Raw genomic sequence first — 21,597 nt, 5'->3', positions numbered from 1 at the left:
ATATTATCGCGATTTTAAATATATTGTGTTAAATCGCAATGTATTACCTTTCTTCACCTGTAAATTATGTCCCCCCAAGGAAAACTTTGTCAACATCAGTTTTACCTTATAAGATTAATAGTTTTCGATAGAAGTTTTCATTCTGTTCATCTCACCATTTTTGCAGCAGCAGCAAAATCTGGTGGACTGAAAATTCTAGTAGGCTACCTAATACGCTGTATTGACCCCCCCCCCAAATATATTTTTTTCTTGGTATTTTGAGCACCACAACCCGAGTACCATTTAATTCAGTTATATTGGAGAAAACGCTCTGTAACTCACAACAATACAATCTAGATTGATAAATACTTTTACCCTTTACATTCAAAAATAGATACATCCGTTCAAACGTTGTAAACATCACTGCCCTCATACTTTCATGTGTCCTTCATGATGACATAGGTACAGCCAATAGATGGCACCAGAGGTCAGGATCCAAAGTTGCTGCAATGGTAGAGGAGGTCATAATGTTGTACCTTAAAACAGAGGTAATGTTGTCGTTGGCGGTAGTCTATGTGGCCAGTATATACACCCCGACTTGTTGACAGAGAATTGTTTTAACTATTTTTGCTATATTCTTATACATTACTGATTCATTCCATTCAGCCATTATTTAAATTTCTTCATTGTCTCCTGTGGTTGCATATTGCTGCCTCCATGAACATCTGTATTGGTAAACTTTCAGAAAAACATGCACAAATATGGACAACATGAAGGCAGAGTACGAACAGAAGGCTCCATCTGTCTCTGTCTTCGTGTCTTCGTCCCTTAGTAAACAATAGAAAGCAGCATGGATGTCAGTGAAAGTGTAATGGTAGTTGCTTCTTTTTTATATATCTCTTTCTCATTCAGTCTCTCTTTTGAACTCGGTGCAGACTAATTTATATCGATGTCCGAGCGCTGCTTAGTTGGAGATTGATGGTATTTTGTGATGGCACGTCATTGCATCTTGCTGGTAAAGTGGCTAAAATTTGCGCATTCAACCAGGTGTTGTGTTTCCATCAATGCTAATTGAAGCTGGAACCGAAACCCATGACTACTGCCGAACCATTTGACCGGGGTGTGAATGCCAGTTGTAACCTTACGTACCCATTACATTAAAAAGCCAGCTGTGAGCGGGTGTCAGTGGGTTGATTGTGCAGTGGGAAAGGTTATAGACTAACTTCCAAACATAATGAATTGCAGGATTCTGAAGTTCTATTTCTAGAAGGTTGATCCCCAGCACTCAGTGGTTGGCTATTACTGTAATTGTGAGTTTGGTGAATGGTCCCAACTGCTCAGATTTAATAATGGGCACCCAAAATCCATCCCTCTCTCATTGTTTTTAAGTCTTTTAGAGTCCTCAGAGACGACTGAAAGTGAGGGACAGGCTTAGTGGATAGATATTAGATTGGTGTCATGAGTGAACACGTTGGGGCACAGATAGCTTCATCCTTTATCCAAACTCTCTCCTCAATGTGCCGAGCACTTCTTTCTATCCCTTCTGTTAATCTGCACCCCCTTCACCCAAATCTCCTTTGCTTCTGGGCTTCTTAGTTTACCTTTTTATTCTTGTAATATAGGTCAGGTCTTTCTTAATTTCAGGGCTTTGATGAAAACTTTAAAGGACAATGCTGCAAATTGCATATTTTAGCATATTTACAACAAATTGCATGTAATGTACATTCAGCTGACAATTTTCTAAAGCATCCAAGTCCATCTATATTTAACAAGTCACACAACACAAGACAAATACATATTCCAATAGAGACAGTACAATATTAAAGTTAATATATATAATCAATCTTGAATTGGTTAAATCTCCATTTTATCCACCTTATTCAAACCTTATTTTACAGAACATGGATAATCCATAGTTCTTATAAATAGCTCTAATTAATTTCTGTGTTTCTCTACAGATGACAACAAGACGTCACTTTATAAAAGCACTTAATAGGCGCTGTCTCTGGCAAGGAGATTTGTGTTTTTATGTGTTCACAGTGGGTTGTCAGCCAGATCACTGTGAACACAAGGTTGCCTTGTATCTCAGGAGGAGTACCAAGCAGTGTCACACTTTCTTTTGGTCTCGAGCAGGAAATTTAAGTGGTTTGAATATCAAGTTGTAGAGAAACTTAAAATTTGTTTGAGACCAGGATGTGTTATGAGCACCAGCATGGTCTTTTACCTCATTAGTAAGCAGATGACTCCCTGGCATTTCCTTTGATGTACAGTTTATGGTCAGTTAAAATTAAATTTTTGGAATATATACAGTGCATGTGGTTAAAGTTTTGGGAAGTTGTTATGAAGTGGAATCAAACTATCCAACCCAGAATGAGTTTATATGAATATGACCATCATTACGTAGTTACCTGAGTCTTGTCTGAAGAGAGAGTGTATTTATTTCTTAATTTCATATACAGGTAATCCACAAAATATCAAGGACACGCCCCCTTTTGGGAGATATGTATCAGTTATACTCAGTGTGTCGCAGTTTGTTCCATGTGGGGTTTTTAAAATGACCGTATCATGAACATTGAGTATAAATTGTCATGTCATTTTTTTTAAGCCACCGGCATGAGAATCACTTTGGCGTTTTGACTCTCTCACACACAATAGTCACAAACACTCCTCCACCCATTCAGATCTATTTCTCCTGAGCTCCAGTATGTGAGAAAAGGAAGCGTGTTTTATCTGCAGGACTCCAGACAGCTACTATTAAGTTGCATTTTGCAACAATGGAGCACCACTGAGACTTCCAAGTACTAATCACATAAGGACCGGAGAGCCGTTAGTTTGTTTAGTTTAACTTTGTGCTAACCGCTAACTCAAAATAAAAGCAACAGTGCTTATGGTTTGATTGCTTAAATTATAACAATACTTTATTTAACTTTATTGTAACTGTAGTTCATTCAGTCTACAGTAGTTTAGAGTAGATTGCAAAATATTGAGATATATATTGTGTATCGCGATATAGCCTAAAAATATTATCTATTTTTTTTTTTTTTAAGCCATATTGCCCAACCCTAATTCTATTGACGTAAATGCAATTTGACATCTGTTTGGATGACAATTTTCAGAATATATCTTTATATATTAAGGCTGATCACCGTCATGTTTCCTCAGTTTTCCCCAGTCCACCCAACACCCAAATTTGATTTGATTTGATGATCACTGTTTTCTGTAAATGAACCAACCTGTTAATAGCCAATTGTTTGATCTGGGCTGAGATTTAGCTGGAGATGGAAGTCATGCTGCTATATTGTCTGATTGTAATGTTACTGCAGCAGCTTCCTCACACTTACATTAGCTGTTCATCGGTAGTAAGTGTCAAAGGCATCATTTAGCTATTTACCACACTGATAGTGACTATTAATGTATACTATGTACCTCAGTGTGAAGCGAACATGGCACACAACAGCTTTTTGGTATTTAACTATTTCTGTCTTTGCATGACAGCATGTTTCTTTCGCCCAAAAGGGGACATGCAGCTGGTGATGACGCGATGCTGGTCTGGTGTATAACTTGGAGCCAAAGCTCGAGCTGCTATCTTCTATCTTTTCTACGACATAATAGTGAAACAGAGCGTAGATAAATATTATTTGGATTTATTGCTGCTGCAAACAACTACTATGAGAGCCTACGCTGGATGACGTATTCTCGGTCTGATGTATGAACAGAAAGGCATCCACTCCAAGCTTTATCCAAGCAGAAAAAAGTCCTCATTCAGATGAAGAATGCTGAAGAAGAACAAGCTACGTTTTAGATTTGTTCAGTAATTAAATCTGGCATCTTCTATCGTTTTTGCACCTTGATATTACTACTCACAATATGCTCTCAGCAGAGTCACAGTCACACTTTTGCCTGACGCATGAGACTCAACAGCCACTTCATCCTGGAGACACTGCACGAGTGGCCATTTAGAGACATACACTGAGAAAATAGCTCTGGGAATAGCTATCTTTCCCACACTGCCTGAACTCCTTTTTGTTGTCTTTAGTGTTGCAGATATGATCAGTTGATTTTTGGCCAGTTGTCCTAGTCTTAGGAGGCATGGCTAAGGTCTGCAGCATGGTATCTGTGATCTTACTAGATGAGGAAAGGAAATGGATATGTTGTTTTCTTTGTATCTACCTCCAGCCTGTAAAAGCAAACACACTGTGGGCAGTGGGTTTCCATGCCTCTAGAGCCTGCCTGGAACAAAGGCCAGGTCATTTATATGGCAGAGGCAGTATTTTTCTGCAAATCAATATTTGTATGACTTCTTGACTGAGCCATGAGGGAGGTATTATTCTCACCTTGAGAAGTGTAATGAAATCAATATTTGAAACTGTCCTTGACCAGGTAAATTACTGCATTTTCCATCAGTTTGAATGCTTAACTTATGCTTGTGTTTTCCTGGCAAGCAACCTGCAGTGTTTTCTGCCAGCAGCAAAGGTAGCATGGTACTGTTATACTATCACAAAACCCTCAGGTCACTTGAATACCTGCTTTTGAGCGATGTGATGCTTACATCCTTGTGTATTAGAATTAAAAAGCATATACAAGATGAGGAAAAACAAATCATCCCTGCTGACACTGAAATATTGTCCTTTAAAGCTCCCACTCTAAACACTTCTCAATACAAAAGCTTATTTTGTGCATTTATGCATTTCTATATGCTACATACACCAGGTCAAGCTTCACAGCATAATGATTATGGGTATTCACATTCTGGAGTGTGCAGAGATAAAAAATAACAACGAAGGCCACCGCTGTGACTGTCTCTTCTCAGTGTTTCCATAGCTATGAAAGAGCCGTATCATGAAACACCGTCGTCTCATTGTGCTGTGATGATAGTTGGCTACCTGTCTTTGAATGGCGAGTCCTTGCAAACCATTCCCATGAATCTCCTGGTGAGAATTGGGCTGAGACTGACTCACTCATTTGTGTGAAGTGGCGACACGCTGAAGGCTCAGCGGGATTTCTCTGTCAAGCTCCGGATCACGATTCCGTGGTGTTTCTGCTTCGCAGTCTGTGCTCCACTCCCATGCCTCACACATCACTGAAGAGAGTCTTAAATTAAACCGTGCTACATTTTAAAAAATCATCACAGGCCCCGTCATTCTGGCGCACACGTGCAAGTGATGATTTCCTGATTAAGCCTTTGAAAATTATTGCACATTCTTACACTTTTCACTGAATATGCAAGAGTTTAAATTTTAATTTGTGAGCACGCAGTGAGGAACAAACACCAGGTGTTTCTCTGCTCTCTCTCTAAATCTCATCTGTGTCACTGTAGCTTTAGCTGATGCTGAGAGATGAAGTGCATTAGAGTCTAAGGAAAAGGATATTCTTTGATTTACGGCATTATGCCTTCTAAATCATCTGCCAGCAGAAGCAGGGATGGGGTAAACGAGTACCAGAACACCCTGGAATGACTCAGTCAGGTGGCTTGCATAGACTCAGTGAAAAAATAAATCTTTAGATACTGTTACTAATATATGGAAGATTGCTGCTGACAACTGAAGATCATCTTACACCAAACTGATTACAAATGCATCATATTCGAAAGAGCTTATTCTTTTTTAGCCCGTTGAACTTTATTATTGTCGACAGTCAGATAATTTGCCACACACTTGCCATCCTTCTGCAACGCGCTTTCTGCTTTTCCAGGTTAATGCCGTCATGACGAGCATGCTGTGACTTACTTTGACTTTGTCAGGTGTCAGATTGTTCATTGTCACAGGAACTACATTCATTAACAGCTCACACCTTGGAAGTGTTGGTAGCAAAAAAACTTGCGCTTCCTATTCATGAATCACAAGACCATACAATGCCATCATCTTTGGCACTGCAGAGGCAGCTTGTGCTATTGACATTAAAGGGAAACTACGCCCCTTTCAAATTTCATATGTTATTCCTAAGGTGTAAGACAGTACAAAAATATAAGTAAACAACTCTCTCCTAAATCCAAAAACTAGAGTGCTAAAACTCAAACTTGTGATGTCACAGGGTTTAAAGTCTAGAGCTGCTCCGTAGACAATGAAATGGGAAAGATATTGTAGATGACACTGAGAGCACCCAGGGGGATGTTCTGAATATATGGGTACATTTTCTATTTCACAACTGAGAACACCACAATAGAATAAAGCTGATTTGGGCATAAAAAAGGAAACAAACATTCTGTGGGTCCACACAATCAGGCTCCCATTCATTGTCAGTGGAGCAGCTCCAGATTTTATACCACATGAGCTCAAGAATATTGATTCAACTTTCCTTAAGCATGGAGGTAACATATTTGAATTCTGAATTTAGGTGGTGTACCCCTTAAAAATCACAACAGAAACACAAACAGGCATTACTAAAGGCACCACCTGACAACATAACCCTGCTCAACAACAGGGGTTGCAGCCATAGACTGTGTTAAATAATGGACATAGCCACCATGGCGTCAACCATTGGTTTGTTTACTCTCATTCTGAAGCCTCGTATTTGGCATTTTGGCTGCTGCCATTTTGGATTTTTGGAGCCAGAGATGACCATATTTAGACAATAGGGTGGAGCTAACCCTATGCCTAGCAGCTTGGTTAACAGAGTGCACTTACAGCAACGTGTTGTCATAGAACACTTCATACAATATCCTACGAATAAGCGCCCCACAAATAACATTACATCCTTAAAGTACAGGTATGTAATTAAAGTAAAGTTATGGAGGTTAGGTTTACAGTAGGAAAAGAAACATGGCGAGGACGTCCCTTAAACTGACTGAAGGTCCACTCAAAGTTGACACGGTTCCAAACACACAACTCCAGGGGAAAGTCCTTGATTTTTTGACCCATCCACTGCCGCAGCCTGCCTCCTTACAAGACTGCTCAGGGCTCCTTTTCTTGTTTACTCCTGTCAGCACATTGGTCAAATGATCGTAGCATTTCAAAATATCTAGCATACTTATGAAATTGGGTGCATTACTTTTTGTAGGAAAACATACAGTTTGTGAGAACAGACTGTTTACAGATATGGTTAACTGTGATAATGCCAATGTTAGTGCTAATTTTTGCTAGCAAAAAAGAGGCTTTAAACCATTAAAACAAAATGTACTTCTTGGAAAAACTGAACATTGGACCACTTTTGTTTTAACTAAAGTAAAACCAAACACTTTTTTAGGCAAACAAAGTATTAAATTACTTTCAAGAACTGAAAACACACTGAAATAGGGATAGCTACGGTTACGCCTATACTGTCACCATGATAGCAACTTGTCAACGTATAGCACCCAGCTATCACTCAATGAGGCCCAGCTCTTAATCATTAGGCCCTAATAAAATTTTAATCGGGTGAATTATATAAAAATTTGCCCCTGTGCAGTTGCCATGAGCAGGGAAATTAGCTGTAGAGACCAAAATGTGAAGTTGGGCATATTAACACGGGGGTCTCTGGGGACTGACTTGCTCTTGGAGTCAGCCTCAAGTGGCCATTCAAGGAACTGCAGTATTTGGCACTTCGTGTTGGCTTCAGTTTTGTGCCCTGGAGGTTGTAGCTTGGTTGCCACTCAGTCAAGAAAAAAACAAAACATGTATTATTTTTGTGTATTCAATATCTTTAGCTCCTTTTAACACCTTTTCCCACAAGTCCAGACAACCATGGGTTGAACATTCCCAACTTGTGAGACAGAGGCCAGTCAAATGAGAGCCGTGAGAACTGTCAGCAAGGACCTATCACCATAGACATTTTTAGACAGCAGCGGTAAAAGAAAGCTGGAAGGGTGACATTTAAAAAAAAAAAAAAAAAAAAAAGTGTGGGTGAATATCAGGGAAGAGATGCTGTAGTTTCTTGTATGCTAACAATTCATTGCTCTCTGGCTCAATTAAAGTCATATGTCATGATGCTCAGTACAGGAATTAACATGCAAGACTGCCCAGTTGCACAGTTGGCAGTGCCTTCTATGTACACCATGTCCTCAACAAGCGAGTCGGCTAACAACCAGACAGTTCAACAATGTCCTTGTAGAAAATCTAGAACCCTGACCCATCTGCACATGGAGATGTTGCACTCTAGTGAGCATTGAAATTTCATCTCAGAGTTTCATTCATAGAGGGTATGGCTGAAAAATGGTTGTGCTTTTGAGCAGGCAAAGCAATTTGATTTTGAGCCTTGCCTTATTGTGCTTTGCCCCCGTGTCACCATGCTTCTCACTGCAACCACAGACTAATGTATATTTTGTTCTATCTTCTTTTTCTTCACCCAGCTGCCATCCAGGTGCAAATCACTCCAACACAAGGAGAGATCAGCGTAGGAGAGTCCAAGTTTTTCCTCTGTGAAGGTAAGAGCATGTCTCATTTAACACGCCTTGATGCAGGTGTCACCTGATATAATGACACTGGCAGTATTCATTGAGAACATGTGATAAAAGGGATACGAGGCAGTTTAAATAATGAGGCTGGTGTACTTGTGAAAATACTCTCAGTAGAAGTTAAGCATTAAAGAAATTCAAGACAGAAGACAAGGCAGTGGTAAAAAAAAAAAAGAAAAAAGACAAGGGTACATTGATTGAGCGGTCTTTTCTGAGGAGGTAGTGGGAAGTTGAGATCACAGTCAGGTAAGAAAGAGGGCTTTGAAGAGGCGGGAGAGAGATGCAGTCTGGAGAGATAATGAGAGAGAGGTCTTGCGATGAGCAGTTGTCGGCTTGTCTGAGATACAGGTGGTATTTGCATTAGGTGGGTCAGCTGTCTGACATTATGGAACATTCAGTACATGAATAAAATCGTGGCAGCCAGAGCGTCACAGTTATTATCAAAGTCTAACTGGAGAGCCGATAAACGAAAGGTTCTATTCAGAATTTGATTTACAAAACAAAATGCTGTGGTAGCTGTAGTATTATACACCACTAAAAGTAAGAAAATGGTCGGTAATGTTGATTTTTTTTTTCTTTAGTTTGGTTAAACTGACCCTTTAAAAAGGTACTGAATATGGACTTGTTGCAACACAGAACTTTACGTGAGAATGAAACCATAAAAAAGAACAGCCCATATCTTTGTGCAGGTGAAATGTGAAGCCGTGACAATTTATCTTTCTAAGTGATTTTTCCTTTTTTGTTCTGTGAAAGAGCGTTTCTTCAGCTTGAACTCCAATCCTCCTGTTGAAAGGGTGTCAAAATGCATTTAAGGCCCCTTTGTGTTCCTTAAGAGATGAGATGGCATTAATATGTTTCAGGGAAACATAAAATGTGTCTCAGCTCATGCTCAGCTTCTTCTAAAAAATGAACAATGTGGAAAAGAAAGTTGCCTCCTACTGAATAATCGTCTGCCCTACTGAGCAAATAGCAATAATTCATACCAGTCTTTTTACGTTGGAGTAAGCATATTTAGTCTGATCTTGAAGAGATGTTTACTGTAGGGAGATGGGTTTTGATTTAACAATAATGTTTCCAAGCCATCGTCACACCAAGAATTCTTCATTTCTGGGTTGTAGACGTCAGCTTTTTGGACAATTTTTGTTTCATCTATAATTTTGAGTCTAATTTGTGTTGACTCACAGAATAGCACGCAAACAATCACAACACACAGTACCTAAACTTGTAGTAGTTTCACATCTGTGATGTAATATACTGTATTAGGAATGTAACTGAATATAAAAACATCACATATGTATACTTATGTTTGAATATGAGATAATACACTAAAGCTGAAAACACACCAGCGTCGCGGTGTGGTGCTTCATGTGATGCGCATCAAGTGCTGCCCCGAGCACACACTGGACACGTCATGCTGCAGGTTGCCAACAGACAGCCACACCAAGTTATGACTACTTTTACTGAAAGATCTGTACTTCCTCCACCTCTGCATTAGCTTTAAATCATGTGTGGAGAGCTCCTTATTAAACTTTATTTCTCAACTGCCAATCTCCAGAGCTATGACTCACCAGGCAATATCTTTTTGGCCATTGTCTTTATAATAATGAGATTATGGGTCGTTTAGCCTGGGATATTTCTCAACTTCAACAACGAGTCTCTCCTCATCCATTCTTTCTCACACATGAGACACAGCAACATCTACAGGGTTCTCTTTATACATCAATGGTGAGGAGAGGAGTCGAGCTGCCATAGGAGCAGAGAAAAAGAGCGCTTAAGGGTATCTGGTAGCTGGTATGTACAAGCAGAGAACGAGTGGGGAAAAATACATTTAATTCTGGGGGCAGTGAGGCTGGAAATAGGACAGTGGCATGAAGTGCTACAGGGAAATGTGTCCCTGGAGCACTGATGCACGTCTAGCCACCGCCATTGTGGGGTTGTACATTGAAAATAATAGGTTTGCTGCTACAAAACAGAAAAGAGTGCTTCAGGATGACATTTTTTCATCAGGCTGACGTGGAAGTTAGCTTCGCCCTGGTTCCCTCGTCAAAAAGACTAGGGGATTTTTCCACTGGATTCTGAATTATTGCTGAAAAATCTGTGGCAAATAAACGTTCATGGTACTTGTTTTGTTCAGCAGGATGATCTTCGCAAAAAATCATTACTTTTTTTTTGAAGCCCAAATGCAATTGCCAGAAGTAAAAAGCTAACGTGAGACTACAAACAAACTACACTACAGTCACATGATAAAACATCCCTGACACAATGAGGCTGCAAAGTTGTGGTCGGTGTGATGGAGCTCTGCAGTCTCATTTAGTCACTTTTTAGCAACTGCCTTTTTTAAGACAGATAAAAGCTTCATAATTCACAAGTGGGATATTTACTGATGCATTTTATGTCATAGAACAAAACCAGAGAGTCTCTTCAGCTTGTGTTAACCACAGAACTTATTTCAGACATCTTAGCAAAAACCCGTTGACTTTAAGATGAGGAAACCCGGAGTGCTAAAATACTAACTCATTTCCAGGTTTTAAGACTTTAAGATGTATTTTGATGTTATAATTTCTGTGACAGCTCCTTGAGGAATCCTTGCCTCCTCGCCTCACTCTCATTTCACTTTCTGTTTTTCAGTGTTGGGAGATGTAAAAGACATAGACTGGTACGCCCCCAGTGGCGAGAAGATCCTCCCCAACAGGCCAGACATTTTTGTGAGCCGTGGCGATGAAACCATGTCAACCCTCACCATATACCACGCCAACGTGGACAGTGCTGGTATCTACAAGTGTGTGGCAAAGAACGGGGACAAGGAGGCCCAGGCAACAGTCCAAGTGAAGATCTTTCGTAAGTTTTCTCTTTTTTTATATATATATCCTAATTTGCAGTGATGCAGAAAGAAATGGAGGGAAAAAAAGGAGCGCTGCACCGGGTCAAGAAACAAAGCGTTGGTAATGGCAAAGAAATGAAGTGCTGACTTAATGTAGAAGTCAATAATATAGGTAACATATTGGTCATGTATTTGGTAAAGGAGCTCTACCTATTATCAGAGTGCCTCAGACGCTTTTCAGACTGCCAGCCTATACCATGGACTTCTACATTAAGTAAGCTGTTTTTTAATGTCATACAGAAAGAAATTTAATGCCACCTGCATTATGTGTTTTGCATTAGGCTGCCTTATGAGAAACATTTTTTTGAACATTTTTTAATTAGACAGTTGACACTGGAGAAAGACACCAGACACCATAAAGTACAAGGACATAGCAATTTCTGTCTCTTTGAAACTAGGTTTGTATTCTGCTAATTGGTTTTGACAGATATGTTCAAATGGAAATGTAATTGCTACCTGGATTATGTTCATTGGCAATGTTTTTCCATTCAACATAATCCAGGCAGCAATTTGTTTTTGGCAAAACCATTTAGAACAATATGAATGTAGTTTATTTTATTTTATGACTTCTCAGGTGTTTTTTGAGAAGCTTAAAGTCTTACCTAAGCCTTCGGCTGTTCTGACCCAAACTCTTAGAGGTATACTGGTAGCATTTAGTGGCATCTAGTGGTGAGGATTGCAGATTGCAAACAGATAAAAATTATCCCATGTGCCAAGCATGAAATCCCAATTAGGATTCCTTCAGTGTGAATTGTCCAGGAGGTTTTTACTGGGAGCTGAATTATCCACAATGGTCTTCTCCTCTTCAAAGCAAATAGGCAAGTTGATTAAAGCTGGCGAAAACACTGAATAAATAGTTTCATGTTACAAATCAGTGTTTTCCTTAGATTCAGACACTGACCTATGCAAAAAGACATCTTTTGCGGCAGTATGATACCCTGCCAGGTGGCATCAGTGTGCAACACCACCAGACAGCTTCATTTTGAAATGCCAGCAGTAACAACATGGTATAGGCAACTGGAAAGTCACTATAGGGCGAGTGGGACAGAACTGCTCTTACTATACTTAAATACAGTTTTAGGTGTTTGTACTTTACTTGAGTGTCTCGTTTTTATGATACTTTATACTTTCACTTCACAACATTTCAGAGGGAAATGTACTGCACTTTTTACTACATTTATGTAACAGTTGTCATCAAGTGTTAATTTGCCGATAAAGAGTTCACATAGAAAACTAATAATGAATTTATAAAATGTTAAAGATAAGTATAAAGATTAAAGGAGCTGTGTAGGATATAATGGCATCTAGTGGTGAGGATTGCAGATTGCAGCCAGCTGAAACTCCTGCAGGTTAGAATTCCTAAAGTTTTCATTGTTCAGGAGATTTTAACAGGGAGCTGAATTATCTATAGAGGTCTCTTAGCCTCCAAAACAAACAGGACAGATGATTGAAACCAATTAAAATACTGAATAGAACCTTTTCCGATGCTGTGCAGCTCATTGCAGTGGGGCTGCTAACTAGGCTGTTCAATGCAGGAACACAAATAGCCCCATGAAGAGCCCGTGTTTGGTTTGTCCACTCTGGGCTACTACAGATATGTGGCTGTGCAACATGGCAGACTCTGTGGATGAGGACCTACTCCATATGTAGATATAAACAGCTCATTCTAAGAAAAGAAAACATGACAATTCTTATTTTCAGGCTATTATTACTAATAAAAAACATATTCATTATATTATATTCCACTGCTGCCAGTATATCCCCCTAAATCCTACACACTGGACCTTTAAGTCTATTTTCAGACCAAAAACAGCCGTGTTATGAGTTCACATTGTTTCAGCCAAGACAGTGAAATATAATCTAGAAGTCCTGTTTGAGTAATACATTCATGAGTTTGAAACCTTCTCAGATGCCAAAACACCCCACAGCAGTTTGTAATATTCTCAGGAAGGAGTTAAGAACTCTGATCACGATGATCGCAAAGTAAACAGTGGAAAAGAAGCATCCAAAGGAGAGGTCCCATTGAAAGTCAGTATATATAGTTCAAACACTTCTTTACCTTGACTACCTTCCGACACCATCTGTGATTACATAAAAACTAAACCAACAAAACATTTATTAGAGAAGCAGAAGCTCAGCCATATGGTGCCTCGTTACACTGCTAATCAACTGTAAGATTTTTTTAAAGCAATCTAAATATGCCACATGAGAGTGTTCACCTTTTGAAGTGTCAGCCTGAACGTAAAGGTATTTATAACTATGTATAATGTGTGTGTTTGTCACACCTCTCTACAGAGAAGATCACCTTCGAGAGTGCTCCCACCCCGCAGGAGTTTAATGAAGGCGATGATGCCGACATAGTCTGCAATGTGGTCAGCTCGCCGCCACCCACCATCATTTGGAAGCACAAGGGCTCCAGGATCCAAGTTGCCAAAGATGGTGAGCCAGGCCAGATACAAATGTTCTAATGCTTGAGCTGCTTTCCCCACCTCCAACCTGCCATCCCATCTCATCCCCCTGACTCCCTGAGCAGTCACCCTACCTTCCTGCCAGCGCTGTCTGCCAATTCGTGCCTTCCAATCAATTTGCCACACTCTTCCCTCATCTCCTTCTCCCGCTGCCCATCATCTATGAACAAAGCCATGCATTTTCAGTGGGGAAGTTTTAGACCTCATAGATGATGCATGAACATTGAAATTGTATTTTTTTTGGCCCAGCATGAAGTGGTTATTGTCACTTGAAAAGATGTCTGAGGGCAGATTGGACTTTAAATTCCCCAAATGGAAGGAGAGCTACACTAGAGGCAGAAATAATCCAAAAACCTAGAGAAAAAAGGGAAAATTGGAAGGGTAAGAGAAGAGCTAGCAATGTACTTCATATCTACCACTAATGTCACCAACAATAAAAGTAAAAATGCAATCTTTACCAACCAAGTAATGCAGGTTAGCTAAGCTAAAGAATATTCAATGGTTGTTTTATATTTCCTCCATACATATTTTTACCAGATTCCCTTGACAACATGTTATTTTTGAAACACAGGATGCTGAAACACATCAAACAACAGTGAAGTGCTGCAGCGAGTTGCCATGCAGCATCTTTAGAAAGGAACCATTTCAAGCTGTGGCCATATGATTCTGTGGCAAAGTGCGGCCGAGGTAAAGTCGGACAATCAGTAAACAGAGTCCTGTGACTCCTGTGACATGTTGACCTATGCTACAAAGAATTTCTTCCCACGTGAAACACATGAGCACACCTCCCGGCCGCAGGAAGCCACAATTCAGCACTGATTGGTGTGTTTTTGGCCTAAGGTTTTTAGGAGCACATAGTGTGCATAGTGTTTTGGACGGTTGTTTGCACATTGCTGTAGGGTTGGGCGGATCGATCCTAAAATACTGATACTCTTCATACTGTGTTTTCATTTTGTGGATCCACCCTGGCGTCGATAGGATTGATACCGAAACGGGATAAGCTTCTCTCCTCTACGACATACGTATTTGTATTTCAAGAGTAAAACTCTCTGTACAAACAATGTTCTGCTGTCTTGAACACATCAAGTGTATGTACTCCACTGCTTTTGTGTTGTCTGCATTCATACAATTTACTCCTGACCCAGCAGTGTCTTCTTAAGGCTAGTTCACTTTATACGATTTTCACCCTGATTTTGCATCGCGGAGACTATCATAATCTTTTTAGTGTTCATACCTGGCGACGTGTGTTTCTGTCAGCGGAAGTCTCGCCAACTGCGTTAAGACCTCCACACCACCACAAGATTTCTCCACCAGAGCCGGTGACGTTACCAAACTTGGAGACGACACATCATAAAGGCATGGATATTCTTCCCAGTTTTGAGTCAGATCTGCCTCCAGGGCCTGGGTCCAAATACAACGCACTCCCCGTGATCCTGTGGATGCCGCCATTGTTGTTGCTTGCTGGCTTGACAGTGCAGCTGGGAGAAACAAGCAACCGGGGCTATGGAAACAAGCCCAAAAGAAGCAACTATCATGTGTTTAAATAACTATATATAGAGAGAAAGGTGACATTTAGAGAGTAAGCCCAAATAAGCAACTCCACTTCAGAAACAAACCCAAAGTTGCAGCTAATAAGCTGACCTGGCAACCCTGCGGCTTGTCCTCCTCACAGTTCTTCCGTCCTCCTGCGTGCTGACGTGGGACGTATCCTGCCTCTCATTGGCTGATGCTCTTTGTCAGTCGTGTCAGACTTTTCCAGTTTTCTAGCATGCCAGATATCCAGTCCCAGTCACAGACGAGGGGGCAACTTCCTCGTAGTCTTGTTCACACATGAGGACTCGTCATGGCATACTATCTGCCGACTCACCTCCGACCCAAGGTGGCTCTCAAGATCCTCTGTGACCCTCCTCTGTGACCCTCCTGTTTACTGCCGGGGGCGGACATGGACCCTCAAATGAATAGAACTGCGTGCGCATCTGTTTGACCATGACTGTCCACTGACGTTCAATGCAAAAAGTATTTCCAAGCCTGACTAGTATAATTCAACCCATAATAGCAGTGATTATTAAAAGAGATAAAGGCACGAGAACTTGGTTCTGCTACGGAAAAGAAGGGATGAGAAGGGAAATGCCTCAGCACCCAGACCTCTGACACAGAGACACAGTTCACAGGCAGAGTCTGTTCAGAGAGGCTCAGATGGAGAATAGCCAGGTAAATAGTGGTGAAAGTAATATTCTAGTCAAATTAGGTCTTCAGCATCGGTTAATGTTACATTTTCAAACTGTAATTGGTCATCACTTGCTGTTACTTAAGCAGATGTATTATTCACCTCATAGATCATGACACACAGCTCTCCCCTGACATTAAAATAAAGTCGCCACCTTTAATAATAAAAAGTATTCAGGGGTGTAAATATAGACAGTGCAGGCGGTGCGTTGCACTGGGGCCCATGAGGTACATGGGCCTATAGAGAGGATGAGCACTCCAGCAAAATGTTGGGCACAAAATGGGCCCTTATGAGAGACTGTCACCTTGGAAATATGCCTGTGTTAAAAGACGAACTCTCGTTAAATTAAAAATGGTGTCATTTGCTATATATGACCTCGAAAAAGGCAAACCCATCAAGATAGCGTACACTGGGGCCCATCGTAACTACATTGCGCCTCTGAAAGTATTGCATTGGTAATGAAATCAGTGATTCTGGCCCTGTATTACAACATTTTGTGGTATCGCCCACCCCTACTGAAAATCTGTCCTTTGAGTACATCAAATACTCAGTGCCTTTAGGCTTGAAAGGAGCTTCTGAAAGTTTGTAGGGTAAGGGTTATTCTCAGAGGACGGCCGCGGAAGCTGTAATCAGCTTCAATTTACAGCCCTCGCCATAGATTCCAATGGTGAGTCACGGTCACAGCGGGGGGAAAAGAAACAAAACAAAAACATCAAACAGTCCATAGGAACTTCTCAAACCTCTCCTGTATTATGATCCTTCCCTCCACTGTTGATCCCTGCGTTCTAAACAATTGCTGCTTTGCCAGTGAACACACTTTGGAGCTATGAAGCATGACACAAGGGTATTGAGCTGTGTTGTGGGGAAACTGTCAGAGTTTCAAACATACTGAACATACAGATAAACACAGCAGACATGCATGGAGCTGCAGGAGTTTCTATGGACATCATGACACATTATAAATAGTTTGCAGTTTTGACTCCAGGTCAGCACCGGAAACCATTGTAACTGCTGTCCAGCTCTCCTTCAGACAGTTCAACTAAAACTTCCGTCTGCTGTGTAAGAATGGAGGTGGAGATGATTTGGTTTTACACTTGGACTGGGCCTTTTTTAACCTTACAGTAACCCCTCCCTCAGTGACCGCTGGAGTCACCACAGTGTTGTGCTAAGCCCGCCTTTATTCTTGGATTCTGGTCAAGGAATGTGTTTTTCACTGGAAAAACCACTAATTGTAACCGACACTGAAAACTGAAAACTGCTTATGTAATTTTCCTCACAGCAGTTGGAGGCAGTTGTAACCATAGGCTACATGTTGCATTGTTAAACACTACATCAGAACTTTGTCATTGTAAAATGTGTCAGTGTCACAGGAATTAAGAGCTGGTTGATAAAATGTAAGGTTTATTTTCTGTGTAAATCCCACACTAACCCCTAAAAATGTCTGACTTAAAAATATATTTGACATGTCACATTACTTTTACACTTGCTAAATTTCAGCTCACAAGTCTGTACATGGAGGATTCGGTACTTATTCACTTGTGCATGTAGACAGGATGCAGAAAACAGAAAATAATATTGTGGAAATAAGTGGTTACATAAGTCATAATGCCAAAATACTGTAAAGGTAAAAATCCTACATTCCAAGTTTTACCAAAGCAAAGCATATGCAGCTTAATGTTCTAGTATCCAGTGTAAAGTGCTCATAATGCAGAATGTGCCCTAATTTTTGCTGGTGCTTTAACATACCATACAAGCAACACTGAGATGTTGTCGCTGGTGGAGGTGGAGTTAGTTTAAGATACTTTTTGTATGGTTTACTCATACGACAGATTGTTCGAAAGCTAAGCTCTTCGCTGTGCTGTTAATGTTGACCAGTAGAAGTACAAATAAACTCACTCGCAGCTCCCATTCTAATTTCTCACACACTGCCAATGGTCCAGATGATCTTAATCTAGTGAAATATTTACTCCAAACACATTATTACATCCACAAACTGCCGTTGCATCATTCAAATGTTCATATTTCTCCACATATTATCCATATTTTCCACCGTTCTTCATGTTAACAGACTGGCATATCTCAAAATGTAGGCGAACTCCTGGCCTTTCCATTGACACCTCACTTGAGCCAATAGGAGCTCCCAGTGCTGTTGCTATGGTCTCGATAGGGCCTGAGCTGAAGAAGTGTATGTCACAGATATTTCCTGTAGTTTAGGGGTATTTAAAGAGTCAGCAATTGACCTATGGCTAAGCCACACCCCCCTCCACTCACACGGACAAAATATCAACATTCAGTGACCGCGCTATGGCAGGTGTCGCAGTACACGGCATCAGAGATATTGGATAAAGGAGATACCCCACTGTAGGCTTATCCAATGTTAAAAAAACAGTTACTCTTCCTGTCTCCTAAGTGGGAGACAGGAAGAGTAACCGTTTTAAGAGTGTCCTAAGAGTGTCTCTCCGTTAGTTTGGTGCTACAGTATTTACACTGAATCATTCAGCATAACGTTTGCCAACCTTTGTTATCTCTGTGATTACAGATAAGTTAATGAAGCTAAGCTTCAGAAGTTAACATTAGCTTAACTAGAGCCCTATGGACAATAGCTAACAATGATGTACGATCACCAAAGTACAAAACTGGAACAAAATAGGCTAATGAACTCCCAGCAAACAAGCTGACATGATGAACAACGCAGCTAGGAGCTAACGTTAGACTAACTTTAGCTAAAGTTAGCTAGAGATGTTAAAGATAACTTTATAATTCTTTCCAGCAAAGTGACAATATGTTGCCTCAAACACGATGTTGACTTACCTTAAAACAGATGTAGACATCCTTGTTAATCTTATTCACGTTGACTTAATGTTGTGGGCTACCGCACAACTTTATCCAAAGGAGACACTTTTCTTGGTTGAGATGTGGTTTAGGAAAGGGTCTAAAATATACCCCGTCACCCAGCCTCTCAGGGTACCTTGTGTCGGAGTTGCATGTACCCCATGCACACTATTTGACCATTTTAAACTTCAAATCTCCAAAAAAGCTCATAAAACTGAACCAAACTGACTTTCTGTAATGCATTTCAATGAACGTCCAGGCAGAGAATGTCAGAGTGTATGGGAATGGCTATACGCCCTGTGATTGGCTCATCGCGTTTGAGGGCGGGGCTTAGCCATAGGTCAATTGGCCTGCTTCACCCAAGGCTCATGGGTCTTGCAGTCAATGACACTCTGAGGCTCCACAGCAGTTTTTATCCCCTTTAATGTCATCATAAACTGTTATAAATGTATCATAAACACATGGTTCCTGTGTTGTCTTAAGGGGAAAAGAGCAGTATTTCTTATCAATTTAGGTTTTCTGGAACTGTTGATTAGTTTTTCACTCATAATCACAGTACATTGTTTTACCCCCTTTTTTGAAACCTGCCTGAACCAAACCTTAGGAAACATGTAAAATGTTCATTTCTGTGATATTGCTATCTATTTTGAATTTGGACTTGGTGAGGCTTCATGGTGTGGCCCCATTGGGTTGTCCAGCCAATACCTCCCAGCTCTAGTTATTTGCAGCATCTTTTTACAAGAAAATATTCAGGCAAAGATTATAGAAAAAATCGTAGAAGCACTTACAGTGAGCAATATGCTTTGGAACATTTTTTAGGTGAGTTTTACAGGACCTTATTAATCTATAATAATGTACCATGCTATAAATGGATCAAATATGTTAAATGTAAATTGCAAAGTAAGTTATGGCTGTCAGAGATATGTAGTGGGGTAAAAAGAACAGTATTTGCCCCTAAAATGTTGTGGAGTAGAAGTGAAAAGTAACGTGGTAATATTAAAACACCTAAGTACCTCATAATTGTGTATAGGTACAGTAAATGAACAAAGCTACCCCCATAAACTGACAGAGAGCTCTGGTATGGTGACTTCCAGTGCTCAGTACATAATTATATGCATCAAGTGATTTTATAGCACACAGGCTTTCTTTAGGTTATATGGTGGGCTTCTCTATTAAATAGCTGAAGAGATTGCGCACCTTCTCACTAGCATGGAAATTGCACTGGTGGCATTGGACTCCTGTAGAAGAGCTCCCATCCCCAAGGAAGGAACCAACTGGCCTGTGAAAGCTACACTTAACAAGTGCACCCTAAACAGCCACAATTTTTAATCCAGTGAGTTTAAAGTATACACTGGCCAGTCACAAATTTTGGAGAAGTGCCTTAGTTTTCCAAATTGGGACATATAAAGAACAAACAACAAAAAAATGACTCAGCTCTTAAGGCTCTTAAATCAGATGCGGTCAGAGCCCTGGATTTTAATAATGTGCTGGATGCTTTTCCGCAGAAGCGTGTAAGAAACACCTGGTTTCAGTTAAGACAGCTCACTCCAGTACTGTGTGTTTACGGCTGCTTTAATTAGAGGTGCAACAGTTTGTCAGGCTCTATGATGGGTGTAAAACACCGCTGAAATACGACTGGTGTAGTCACGGTGTCACACTGGGCTCTCTGTGTTCTTCCAACCACTTGCTTGATTACCAGGGATAATTGGGACTTTTTAATCTGGCTCCAACTTCCTGTCTGAGCATTTAAGTGAAGCAGTTCAGTTATAAAATAACCCTCTTGAACCTTCACTTGATTTTATGTGCACAGTCAGATCTTCAAGGATTTAAGGGAATGATTAATTTCACACTTCAGTTGGGCACTTTGGCTTTTTCTTACATCCCAGATTTCTATAAACTATTGCAGACACACATGTCACACCATTTTGATTTTCGTGATCCACTGACATGAACTGACTTCAAGCAGAGAAAATACATAATTTGCATGGAGCTCAAGCTTTGAATATATTCTCTGAAAATACTATTAACTAAAGCTGTCAGCTCTGTGATACTCCTGCAACCTGTCCAGGCGGTACCCTGCCTCTCGCCCAGTGTCAGCTGGAATAGGCTCCAGCCCTCCGCGACCAACAGGATGAGCAGTTACAAAGGAATGAATGAATAATTGTAAAGCTGACAAACAAGAACATATTGAACATGCATCACAGTATTCTAAACACATACAGGCCACATTGGGCCTAACGCAGCAGTATTCTCCTAAATTTCTTTCATATTTTCTCTCAATTTTCTGTTAAGAGAACAAATAAGAGAAGTCAAAGCAAATGTTCTTTGCCATCCAAATCTGCTCTTACCCAGGTGTGCTGAATGATGAATCTACCACAGTCACATATTAGCATAGGTAACCCCCCACCCCCACCCCCCCCACCCCCACTATGTAAGGGCAGGTGTTGTGCAGTGTGTGAAGACTGCAAGAAGAGGAACTTCTGCAGAAGTGAAATCGACGTTCTGTTAAATAAACTTAAACAAAGTAAATGTGATTTTCCAGTGTTTGTACTGGTGTTACAAGAAAATCACCCAGCAATGAAAAAACATTTGCCGTGTCAACAGCAGTAGAGGGAGAAGTGTTCAAATCCTTCACTTAAGTAAAAGTACTAATACCACACTGTGACAATAATCTGTTACTCATAAAAATAACGTAGTACAATCAGGGAAATGTATTTAAGTATTAAAAGTAAGAGTACTCATGCAGGGTCAAGTTATGGGAGTGGAATAAAGTACAGTATTTCTATCTGAAGTGTTGTGGAGTAGAAGCAGAACATGGCATGAGATTAAAATACTTAAGTAA

The 21,597-nt window shown here is 40.4% G+C and overlaps 1 protein-coding gene across 5 annotated transcripts in view; it reads left to right on the top strand.

The window, feature by feature from the left end:
* ncam1a (neural cell adhesion molecule 1a) overlaps nt 1-21,597 on the top strand; it is a 422,624-nt gene that overhangs the window by 265,455 nt on the left and 135,572 nt on the right. For all 5 annotated transcript variants that reach the window (XM_049593047.1, XM_049593044.1, XM_049593043.1 and 2 more), the window contains exons 2-4: nt 8,243-8,317; nt 10,976-11,185; nt 13,524-13,667. In XM_049593047.1, coding sequence (XP_049449004.1) covers nt 8,243-8,317; nt 10,976-11,185; nt 13,524-13,667 — 429 coding nt within the window. The remainder of the gene's footprint in view (nt 1-8,242; nt 8,318-10,975; nt 11,186-13,523; nt 13,668-21,597) is intronic.

The sequence above is a fragment of the Epinephelus fuscoguttatus genome, linkage group LG12, assembly GCF_011397635.1.
Source record: "Epinephelus fuscoguttatus linkage group LG12, E.fuscoguttatus.final_Chr_v1".
NCBI lineage: Eukaryota > Metazoa > Chordata > Actinopteri > Perciformes > Serranidae > Epinephelus > Epinephelus fuscoguttatus.
This window is presented reverse-complemented; position numbering and strand designations above follow the sequence as displayed.